The 12,412-nt window shown below is 38.1% G+C and overlaps 1 protein-coding gene across 7 annotated transcripts in view; it reads left to right on the top strand.

Annotated features, from left to right (window-relative positions):
• The window catches only part of dmd (dystrophin), a 108,296-nt gene that overhangs the window by 28,942 nt on the left and 66,942 nt on the right, over nt 1–12,412 (top strand). For 6 of the 7 annotated variants that reach the window (XR_008808321.1, XM_056264547.1, XM_056264544.1 and 3 more), the window contains exons 1-4: nt 9,706–9,815; nt 10,399–10,554; nt 10,762–10,932; nt 12,227–12,409. Coding sequence is in view for 6 of the 7 variants with exons in the window: in XM_056264547.1 (XP_056120522.1) it covers nt 9,729–9,815; nt 10,399–10,554; nt 10,762–10,932; nt 12,227–12,409 (597 nt within the window). In the remaining variant the exon portion in view is untranslated. Of the gene's footprint in view, nt 1–55; nt 176–379; nt 482–736; nt 845–1,206; nt 1,387–1,614; nt 1,785–2,828; nt 2,953–3,285; nt 3,374–3,681; nt 3,924–6,194; nt 6,376–7,682; nt 7,829–8,564; nt 8,778–9,701; nt 9,816–10,398; nt 10,555–10,761; nt 10,933–12,226; nt 12,410–12,412 lie in introns of those variants that run through there. The other variant, XM_056264551.1, reaches the window with a different exon arrangement.

Genomic DNA, 12,412 nt, shown 5'->3' with positions numbered 1-12,412 from the left:
GTTAGTTTTAATGCAAAAAACCCCAAAACAAGTAAAGACATAATTGTCCCTACAGCTATTACAGGAAGATCTGGAGCTGGAGCAAGTGAGAGTGAACTCTCTGACTCATATGGTGGTGGTAGTAGATGAGAACAGTGGTGATGGTGCCACCGCGGCCTTGGAGGAAAAACTGCTGGTAAAAGTTGTTTTATTTATATGCACAACTTGATTTCCCCAGGCTTAGGATCAATATTCTATCAAACTATCAAAAACCAAACACTTTCTGTAACTGTAAATACAGCCCTAAAGTCTGCCTGGTTGATTGGACTCAATAACTGTGGTATAATGTTTTGTTTGACTTTATTCAGCCTTCCATAACACCCCTATGTTACCTACACAGAACCTTGGGGAACGCTGGGCAGCGATCTGCAAATGGACTGAAGAGCGTTGGATCCTCCTTCAAAAGATCCTACTGTGCTGGCAACATTTCTCTGAGGAGCAGGTAGTGAATCCTTCTGGAAAATCCTCGCTGGAAAAGCTTTTACAATGCATTTAGCAGCTCTGAAAACGCCTTTTGAATCCTGCCTGTTAAATGACTATAATGAGAGCATGTCTGGGGAAACATAAAGGCTTTGAAGACCTCTTTTCTCAAGAGAATCAGCACGATAACATCACCAGTGCTCAATAGAAACAGGAAAATAAGCAGTGCAGAACACATCTCACAATCTCCCTTTAATCCGCTGTCGTTGTTTTATAGCTGCTGTTTGATTCTTGGCTGACTCAAAAGGAGGAGTTAGTTCAGTCTATCCAAAGAAGTGGCACAAATGACCCAAATGAAGTAGCTGCCAACCTAAGGAAGCTTGCTGTAAGTGGCCACACTCACTGAAACATTAAAGTCAACCCTATTTTGCTTGATTTTATCCATCGGGACTTGATGGTTAATCATGCATTTTGATTTTTCATTATTGAATATTATGCTACATTACATGCAAAAATCACATAAAAAAAGTTAAATAGGTTTCAAATGCCATTTCATGTTGAAATCCTTTTTAATGGGTTTGAAATCAGGCCTTTTTTAATTATGCAACACAATTTCCAGCTAGCATTAAATGGCTGACCTCTCTTAGATTGTTGTTGTGTAGTTGTGTTTTTCTTTTTAAGGTTCTGACTTTAAAAACGGAATGCATTTCATAACTTAAAGATTGCCGGCGGAATTTCGTTCCTCAGATTTTAAAAGCAGACCTGGAGTTGAAGAGGCAGACCATGGACAAGCTTTGCTCCCTCGTTCAAGATCTGCTGACCAACATTAAGAGCAAAGAGGCCGCTGGGAAACTAGAGGCGAAGCTGGAAAGGTTTGCTCAGCGCTGGGACAAATTGGTACAGTCGCTTCAGCTCACCAGCACCAAGGTGGTTATGCTAATGCCATTCCATTTACTGTCTCATCTTTTCCGCAATACGGTTCCATCTATTTCTATTTCACTCAAAATTTGATATGGCTTCCCTGCATGTCCCTGCCATCACTCTGAATAAATAAACCGCTCTCACTGTATTTCACCCTCTCTCTTTCATGTGCACTCAAGAATCAGACTTCTGTACACTTACACATGCATGTCTTACAACTTTTGTCCCTCTTAGTTTTCAACTATTGTCACCACATCCCAGTCGGAGCACACGCACACAACCATGGCAACTGTCACCAAGGTGACCACGAACCAGAAAAAGATGGTGAAGCATACTAAGGAGGGCATGTCTACCCCTCCACCTCAGAAGAAGCGGATTGTCGTTGATTCAGAACTGAGGAAAAGGTGAGCGTGCATACCTTCATTTCATCACAGGTCACTAAATATGAAGGACCCAGTGGAAATAGGAGACTTAGTGGGGTTTTTTTTTTCTTTCTTAATCACACTGATAGTTAAAAATATTTTTATCTTGATTATCACTATTTCAAGATTGAGAAAATAACAAGGTAATACATTTTGTGTGGTTTATGCTTAAAAGACACCATGACACGCACACTTTTATGTTGATGGGTTTCCTATTGAAAAAAAGTTGAGGTAGAACATATTGAAGGGCTTGTCCATTTTTTTAAAAGAGCTCATAAGGATTGAATTACATCAACTATGAACATGATTTGGTACTTGCTATCTGCCAGTAAGAATTAGGGGGAGGGACATTTGAGTATTCGTTTGGACAGAAATAAGTGCAGCGCGTGTGTGTGTTGTAAATTTTGTCGACATTTAGGATATAGATGTGTGAAAGCTAATACACAACAAATATAAGGCACAAAACTCAAAATTTGGAGAAATACATTTCAGAATAATAAACATGTATCTATCCATCCGCTTGTCCTATGTAGGGCCGTGGAATAAACATACGTTTAGTTATAATTATATTTCATTTTATATGACTGGATTTAAGGTTAAAGAATTGCTGATAAAAGTCAGTTACAAACACATCATACTGTACAAGTTTGTTGTCATACCATGTGTGAAGCATGCCTAATTCTTAAAAAAAGACTGTTCATCTTGGTTTCCACTTTTTTGCATGATACAAAAACTTAGTGTATTTATCTAAATATGATATTGCATGAAAATCAAGTGAAATTTAGCTTTTTCTAAATTCTTTAATTCTAATGGGAATTTATGTTGTGCTAATGCTGAAATGAAGGCTTTTTCGTCTAAATAAGCACGTTTACAGCCTGTATGAGTTAAGAAATGATGCTGAAACACAAAGCCTGCAGTGAGGGGGGAAATGCTAATCGCTGCTAATCAATGCCAACAACATTCAAATGACTAAACAAACAAGAATAACTAATTTGTTTTGCTGTTCTCCCATCGATTTCCCTGCAGATTTGATGTGGACTTCACTGAAATTCACAGTTTTATGACTCGGTCAGAGGCTGTTTTGCAAAATCCAGAGTTCTCAGTTTCCCGTAAGGAGGGCAGTGTGGCAGACCTCTATGAGAAAGTGCTGGTAGGTAACATTAACATGTTCTGTAGCGATTCACCTGTTTCGCACAAGAAATGAATGTGTGCTGAAAAGATATTAGACTGCAAAGTGTATTATATTACGTTAGAATGATTTTGAACTTATTGTATGCTAAGTATTTTCATATGAAAATAATAATATAATTAAATATAACTATTAAAATCTATAATAAGTATGTTAAAATCGTATAAATTAAGTAAAGTGTAATAGTTATATTTTAAAAGGTGTATGAAAATGCAATTATTAAAACACGTAAAGCAATGCTTTTTAAAATGTTTAATTGGTGTTTATTGTGTGATTCTTTCTGCCATTTTTGAGGCAATTGACAGGGAAAAACCAGAAAAGTTCAGGAAGTTGCAAGAAGCCACTCGTTCAGCCCAGGCTTTGGTGGATCAACTCACTAGCGGTAAAAGGGATTATTTTCATATGCACATTAATTCATTCGATTTTCAATCAGCCTTGTATAATTTCAAAACTTGCCCTTGTTTTCCTGTAAAAAAAAAAAAAACATGAATATGTCCCATTTTATTTGGAAAGCATTTTGCTGCTAATTAAAGTAATAAAATCCTGCATAATGCCAGCTTTATTAATAATAGATGAAGATGTACATCAAGCTATTTTGAAAGTCTAAAGCCTTTGGCAGCTTAATTGCCTCAGCAAATGCTGTTTCAATATGCATGAGTCTCATTTGTCCTAATGGATCTTTCTCTAAAGATGGTCAGAATTCCGAGGACATCGAGCAAGCGGCTCAGCAGTTGCGTGCTCGATGGGTTGATTTCTGCGCTCTCCTAGCCGAAAGGTTGGCGTGGTTGGCCTACCAGACCAAAGTCCTGGCTTTCTACAATCTCTTCCAGCAACTTGAGCAGGCTGTGGCGACCGCTGAGAACTGGCTCAAGGTCCAATCGCCGCCCGCGTGCGAGCCGGAGCCTATGAGGATTCAGCTTGAGCGTTGCAGGGTAACCACCAGTGTCTGTCCTCGTGCATGGGGTCTTGTTCCTCTGTAGATTTGTCTTTCAATGTGTGTCTGTTCTGTGTCCATATACAGGGCACAGTCTGTCTTTTCCTGTGTCTGGCCAGGTAATGCCCTTTACCCGCTGCATGTGTTCATTTGATCTCATGCAAAAAAGAAGGGAAAAAACCCTGCAAGGATATTTTTTATAATGCCAGACAAGTCAAATGACCTTCAGATTTTTTTCTTGATCTTTTGAGATAAAAGAGCTTGATTTACTTGGTAAACATGCTATAACTTTCGGACCTTCCTTCACAATCCTTTCAGTATGTCCTTCCAAAGATTCCCAACATTAGAAACCAGCAGATGTTTGTTTTTTGTTTGTTTATTTTTAGCCATGTCCCTGAAGTTTAGACTGTTTTTGGCACAAGAAACATAACATTATAGGTGGGGAAAAATGTATGATATGAAAAAACTAGTAATAGTAATATGATATGAAAAAAGGGGCCTATTTTTAATAACTTGATTTGTTATTTATTTTTAAGTGCTTGAGATGTTGAACGCTTTTTACCCCATTTACACCTGTTATTAAAATGCGATCTGTATCCAGATAAGTTATCCGGATAATAGAAAACGCATGTTAATGCAAGGTGTAAATACGTTGTGATCGGATCTGCCTGACCACATCTGGAGATCTGCAAACAGGGCCTGTCGTCTTTTCTGTTTGCTCCTAATAGAAAAACGTTGAAAATGACCCCTACCGCGACAGAAAAAGTAGAAACAGGCGGTACAGTAATAGCATCTCTAACGATCCTACACCTGCCATGTTGACAAACTACAGCTGATTTCCCGCCACCTCAGTGCTCACGCGCAGGTGTCACTCTGGAGGACAGAGATCCGAACTCAATATGGATAACGAGAACGCATTAAAAATACAAGGTGTAAACGCAAAGGTAAGATCAGAACACTTATTATCCGGATAACTTATCTGGATACAGATCGCATTTTAATACCAGGTGTAAATGGGGCTTTAGTTATGGGTTCTTAGTTTTGCTGACAGATCCAATATAGTTGCTACTCTGGTTTTTGTATTACGTTGTGACAGGTTCACAAAACAGTTTGAAATAATTCTGTCATTTATGTCAAAACATCAAGGAAAATCAATCTCAATCAACAATCCGTTTGTGAAATTGCCCTTTTAAAGGGGACTCTGGCTGACCAGACTGGTGAATTTTAACTGCAGTTACAGTTTGTGCAATTTTACTGTGATTATGGTACTTGTATAGGAGGATTTAATTGAAAAAATGAGTGCATTTCCACTGTCTGATGGCCGTGGACTAATTTCAGTGGGGTAGACGTGGCCTGTTAGATTAATGAATATGATATAACAGGCAGAGAGACAAGTTGTGTGATTAAACCTGCAGAGCTTTGATAACTCAAACTTTTTTCAAAGTCTCTCTTTTTTCATCTGTTCTTACTGCTTTTATCCATGAGTATATCTATCCTTGACAGCTTTCTATATAGCTGATCCTAGTTTCTGTTATGTGTCTTTCAGAAGAGACATGTCTCCCTAAAGACCTTGAGTGTCTGATGATTTGATCATTTGATGTGATTAACCAATTAGTTGTCTTGCTATTCCCCAGCCCAGGTTTACTCATTTAATATCACACACACACACACACACACACACACACACACACACACACACACACACACACACACACACACACACACACACACACACACACACACACACACACACACACACATAGGGTTTCAATATTTTATGTCCATGTATCTGAAAAAAGAAAGAAAACTGAGACTCTCATATGGCACAAGACAGCGATAATGTGATTTATAAGATCAATTTATTAGATGTAATGTGTTTTATTAGAGCTATTTTATTGGCAATTGGGATTTCTTAACAACATACCATAAATAAGCTATATGTACGCTTTATTAAAGGAAAGAAGGTGCAATGAAACAGTTGTGGAGAGAAAACTCAAAGCTAAAGATGAGATTTTTATGAAGTTTTGATTGAATTTGTGAAGTCTGTAAAAACATTTGCCTCACAACAAAACAATATTCTCTGCATTTGAATCAGCATAGACACTTTGAAGTTATGAGTAAAGTTATCATTTCTAAATAATCATGTTTAATCCCACTTCAGGAGACGAGGGCGGACCGCAAAAAGATGGGGCCATTTTCCTGCCAGTATTGCTATTATGTGACTTAGTTTAGAATGTTTACAAGACCAGTGCTTTATTTCATTTCACAGGATGAGATCGCTCGCCTCGCCGCTCTACAACCACAAGTGGACAAGCTGCATGATCAACTTCAGGAGCTGCGGCAGAAAGAAGAGACGCCTGTTCTCTTTGATGCTGACATCTCTGCCTTCCAAGAGCACTACCACCAAGTCCTCGAGGACCTGAGGGCCAGGGAACGACAGCTTGTTCTGGGTGAGGGATGTCTTGTGCTATGCTATTTGGGTTAATGTTGAGGGAGTTTAAAAGTGGATCACTCACATACTGTACTATGACAGCACTTGTACGTAGGATTCAGACTGCAGTGTGGTGTGGTTTGATCACGTTAGCTTCTGAGCTGGCAGCATTTTCATAAATCTTTCAAATCAACGAGTGTCTCTACCCTATTATGCTACACACGCGTCTGAAAGTTTCATGGTCTTGTTCTAATCTTTGCATAATCTCTGGCTGAAAGCTAAGTCGTGTCTAATGAGTTTCTACGCAATCCAGAAAGATTCTTAAAACTTCAATCAATTCGAGACACCAGCATGTATCCACCATATTTTTTGTGTGCTGAATGTGTGGGCAAAATTATGCAGAATGGTCAAATTTAAATAACAGAGCTGAGAGTACTTCTCTATTAATAGTAGCTGAAAGTATAATCAAACTTTTTAAAGGGGTTAAATGTAAGAATTTTCATGTATTAACCGCTTTTTTATTGCCAATGTGTGAACGGCTTGTAATGAAACTTAAAAAAAACGCCTTAGTTTGTCTATGAAAGCCTGTAGACTGATTTTTATGTGAAGAACGTTTTTGCCGGGAAAATCAAAAGGATGTTCATCTGTTCAATGACGCATGAAATTAATGTAAATACATTGTTCAGGATAATGCTGAAAGAGCTATTCTGTCCTGTAATGTCAATGCTTCATGAAAAGAAAAGAGATTTTTCCGAACTATAGTTTCACATAGTCAGATATAGACTGTAGTCTCAAATATACTTTATAATCAAACCATCATAACGGTGGGCAATAATTTGAATTACCTCATCTGTCGACATGTTGCCGGTGAATGGCAAACCTAGTGCAGACATATAAACATGATCGCTTTCTTAAGCGCTGTTTTCTCACCGCTGTCATTTTTGTTGTGTGTTTATTTTGTTATTGGGAGGAAAGCGTGCAGCATATATTTTCCTACTCGTCTAAACATCTATCAGCAGCATGGACGGTGTCAGGATTTTCTTAATAGTATATTGCTCGCTGAAAATGTATTTCTAACTTTTTTACTTTTAAGCGAAGAACAATGGAAAAAAACTTCGCCTAGAGTAATATCGTGAGCACTGCAGGCAAGTGCGAGCACTGAATTCTACATATAGCCCCTTTAATAGTAAATTATTTGTGAAAAACAAACATGCAGACAATGGGACATTCGTTGAACATTGTTGAAAACTGCAGGACTTTGCTGGCAGATATTGTATAGGTGACTGTGTGTTTAGACTTGTTTTGTCTTCTTTTCTCTTGCAATAGTCCAGTCTAGTCTTCCACCAGCGCGTTATAAGGATGTGATGGCAGCGCTGCTGGCCTGGCTGCAGCAGTGTGAGAATAAACTAGCCATCCCCTCCACAGCAGTGACCGAGTACCCTGTCATGGAGCAGAGGCTCAAAGACATCATGGTTTGATCATAAGATACTTGAAAAACATTTACAAATATTCCAAACCACAAACTCTTGAACCATAGTGTAAATCGTTTGTTTACACGTTTTGATGAAATCGGCCTACTAATCCAGACTCAGACAGAATCTGCTGACTTTATTAGCATTTTGTGTGCTGTTTTTTTTTGGGGGGGGGAACCTGCAGAATTCTGCTGAATGGATTTTAATCTTGGGGCTGAAAGAACTACACACTTATTTGGTTGCTTGAATGCATTATTAAATCATGCAAGATTTCAAGTGTGATCCTGCACATCAAACTGGGATACAAGAAAGTATCTGATCCTCAAACAATTACACACTTCACTGTTAACTGAAATCTTTAGTAGGATCATAGTAAAAACATAAAGCCATAAACATAATTGTAGTCATAAATACTATGTAAATATTACTTTGGCTTCTTAAAAAGCAATGGTGATAGCCAAAATGTATTTAGAAAATACAAAATTGCATAAAGCTTAAGACTGCCTCACTTAATACATTGTTTAATTGACATATTTACCAAAATACCACATATACCAGGTGATAGGAACATTTCATAAGGAATGTGTGCGTTTTTATTTTAATTTGAATAATAATAATAAAAGATTATTTGCAGTTTTGTGTTAACCTTTGGTTTTATTTGTTAAACATTACCAATATTATTAGGCATTCACAATGAATATTAACACACTGAATGAGTGCCAAAATATTTTCGCAGGCAATTCAGGCAGCACAGAAGGAGCATCAGGGTGATGTGGATGACCTCAATAAGATGGCCGAGCAGGTGTTCCAGAAAGCACCTCCTGAGATCAAACAGAAGTACCGAACTGAGCTGGACAACGTGATGGTGCGCTGGCGTCGTGTGTCTGAGCAGCTGGAGGAGAACATCCAGAAGCTGCAGGATCACATGACCAAATTACAGCAGTTCCAGGCACGTGCTGAAACAATATGCTGATGAGGCTTTTCCCCAAATTACACTGGCTCTAGTTTCTCTGTAGCAGAAACACTTCACCTACACCACGCTGGGTGCTTTCCAAGTAGAATGCACTTGAATGCAGGCACCTGGAGATGTTGGCTGTGTCTCAACACCTTGTCAGCTGCCTACTCGGAGAGCTTACTAGGTTTTGAACCACATCCTTCCGAGAAAAGTATTTTGTTTAAAGGTTGCTCTTTTTTTTCTTTTTTTCTCAGGTGACTATTCTGGGTTCGATAGAAAATATCGACAGCATTTGTAAATTGTAGTAATTTGTCACCTGTTTTTTTTTTTTAAAGCAAAAATCAAGGTTGCAGTGAGGCACTTACAGTGGAGGTGAATGAGGCCACTTTTCGGAAGATTTAAAAGCATAAATGCGAAGCTTGTGATTTTAACACTTTCATTCTTTTGTTAAAACTTGTGTATTATTTGAGTTGTTATAAATGACATTATTTAAGGTCATTTAAGGCGTTAAATTGGTTATACTGTAACTTTACACAGAAAAGGTTGGTAAGCTAAATTTTTTTTTTTTACACACATACTGTTCACACCTTGTGGCTCTAATTTTGAAACTGAGTATTTTAACGTTTAAAGATTTACATGCCTTTCCTTTAGCCCAGACAGTAGAGCATAGCGCTAGCAACACCAAGCTCATGGGTTTGATTACCAGGCAACAGAAGACCTAATAGAATGTAAATGTGTACCTTGAATAAAGGTCTCTGCCAAATCGATAAACCATTTGTTTATATTCAAAATATAAACAAATGGAGTTTGTTATATTTAATTAAAGTTGCAACTTCAACTCAGGTGTTTATCCTTAGCAAAAATACATTCCTATGGGTTGTGTATGATAAAAACATGCATTTTCTGATCCAATGGTAGAATGACACGAAGACTCTGCAGAAGTGGATGGCAGAGGTCGATGTTTTCCTGAATGAGGAATGGCCAGCTCTTGGAGACGCAGAGGCATTGGAGAAACAGTTGGAACAGTGCACGGTGAGGACAGTCTTTATTTATTTAGCAATAAAAACTAAGTTTGTGTTCCCAAACTTGGAATAAAGCTCTAGAGCAAGATGTGCTAAAAAAAAAAGTGATCCATAAAACTCACCATTGTGTTTCACGAACATGGCCCAAAAATTTAAATTCAGAGGAGAGTGTTTTTTATGCAGAGGCAAAGCATAGCCTAAATGAAAGCATTGGTCTGGGAGAGGAAGAACTGTTTCTCATTAAGATGAAATCTGCAGAAATATGTTGTTGGGAGACCTGCTAATATAGCCGCAGCGGTGGTTGAATAAGCCGTAAAGCCATTGGGACCTGACTCAGTAAAGACCCTGTCTTCTCTTTTCAGGCAATGGCAGGAAATGATTTTTCATATTACTAGTCGTTAGAACTGTAGCTTAAACATGAAATTACATTCCTCAAATTGCAGTTCAATATTTTTCTGCCCTATGGTAAGTTAGCTGTAATGATGGTGATAGCTTTGCTTCTATCTAGTAGAATTGGGTCAATGCATTGCCGTGACCTGTTTTTTAGGATGGCCAAGACCATCTATTTCAAACATTCTGTTATGATTTGCCAGGCTCTGGTGAATGACATCCACACCGTCCAACCAAGTCTGAACGGGATCAATGAGGTGGGACTGGCCTTGAAGAAGGAAGCTGAGACACCGTTTGCCATCAAAATACAGAAGATGCTTGATGAGCTCAATGCTCAGTGGGAGCTCATTTGCAAACAGGTAATTAACATGCCACATGGGCTTATGGTGCATTATACTAATTAATTACGAGGTGAGGTGAAATTTAGTCATCTTAAAAAGCCCACGCATACCATTTTCGCACCTAGGCAATATCTAAGTGAAACTTTTTGATGTTATTAGAGCATTGCCTGCAGTTTCAGGTAGACGTTGAAGCAAAAAAATAACTGTATTGTGGTTGGTCCTCAGGCTTATGCAAAGAAATCAGCCCTGAAAGGAGGGCTGGACATGACGGTGAGTTTGAGGAAGGAGATGCAGGAAATGCAGGAGTGGATCACTCAGGCGGAGGAAGAGTACCTGGAACGAGACTTCCAGTACAAAACACCAGAGGAGCTTTTTAAGGCTGTGGAAGAGCTGAAGGTTTGTTCTTCAGTGGAAAATTTAGTTTTTCCGAAATCATAATGGAGTTGTCAGTAAAGTATGACAATCTGGATAAAGTATAATAATCTGGAAAATAAAACAGAAAAACAATTGTTGGCATGCACTAAGCGTATAGATATAAAATGATTCATTAAAAATTCAAATGGATATCATAGCTTAGATAATTTGGTCTTGACAGAATTTGATAAATGGATACGTAAGCTTAGGGTAATTTTGCTTTGGAGAAAAATCTGAGAAGGAAACAAGCAAATGTCTCTATTTGTTCATTTTTTTTCTTGTTACTGTCCTAGAGAAACCAATTGTGATCTCTTTTATGATATTCATTTTCTATGGGTGTATTTTGAAGCACTTTCAAAAAACAAAACTTATCATATTTAATCTTTTTCAGCAAAAGGTCACTGAAAAGTATATCTTTAACTGTCAGAAAGTAAATTTTATATGGACTGTTTTATATTAGATTTTCACTTTTTGCAACCCTCTTACAAGTCAAACTATGTATACATATATATATACTGTGATATTATATAGTTTACGTGATATATAATAAACTATGTATAAAATATACACAAACAGAGCTAAATATTACATTTATGGTCAATTAACTTCATTAACACATTTTATTTCTATGAAGTATTGAATATGAGTTGAATAAATTGTCAGAATTTTCACATTTTTAATTGTTGGATACTGTCGGACCATTGAGGTGGAACAAGCCAAAATCAACATTTTAAGGGGGAGATAAACCGTGTTTTTCTACTTTTCATGCTGTGTTAATTTTATGTTTGATAATAGCTTATCTAACACATCTAATCTCACTAGAGAACATGGAATTTGTGCCTTTATTTCTTTTAAGAACAGTCTAGGGACTATTTGTACCCCATTCATTGAAAGCGTCAAGACACCAAAGTTTAAAGAAAAGCATGTTGCACTGGGAAGAAAGGGTCGGAGAAGCTCCCGGGACAGGTATCTAGCTGTCAGTCTGCCATCATGATAACTGAGATATATTTATTTCCTAACAAGTGCCGTCTCAGTGCACGGGTGCATTTCACCTCCGTGTGATCCTGTTGCTTTGTGCTTTTTATGAAGTAAATGGGGCAAACTTCCCAAGTTCAACAGTGAACAGCAGGGATCTTTCTGTCTTGTATTCTCTCTGCTCCAGTGCCAGGCTTAGCTTAACATTGGAAACAGAGGCTTAAGAGAAATGCTGATGTTCACTAACCTAGGTGGAAACATCTGAATGCTCACATAATCTCCTCTCCTCTCTCCCTCTCAGCGGGCTCAAGAGGAAGTCCATCAAAAGGAAACAAAGGTGAAGCTACTGACGGATAAAGTCACCAATTTCATTTCAAAGGCTCCTCCCGTGGCCCACGATGCCCTGAAGGCAGAATTGGATGTTTTGACTTCTAACTACCAGCGACTGTGCAGCCGACTCGATGGAAAATGCAAGACTTTAGAGGTG

Source organism: Rhinichthys klamathensis, unplaced genomic scaffold (genome assembly GCF_029890125.1).
Source record: "Rhinichthys klamathensis goyatoka isolate OS25496 unplaced genomic scaffold, OSU_Roscu_1.1 h1tg000222l_1, whole genome shotgun sequence".
NCBI classification, from domain to species: domain Eukaryota; kingdom Metazoa; phylum Chordata; class Actinopteri; order Cypriniformes; family Leuciscidae; genus Rhinichthys; species Rhinichthys klamathensis.
This window is presented reverse-complemented; position numbering and strand designations above follow the sequence as displayed.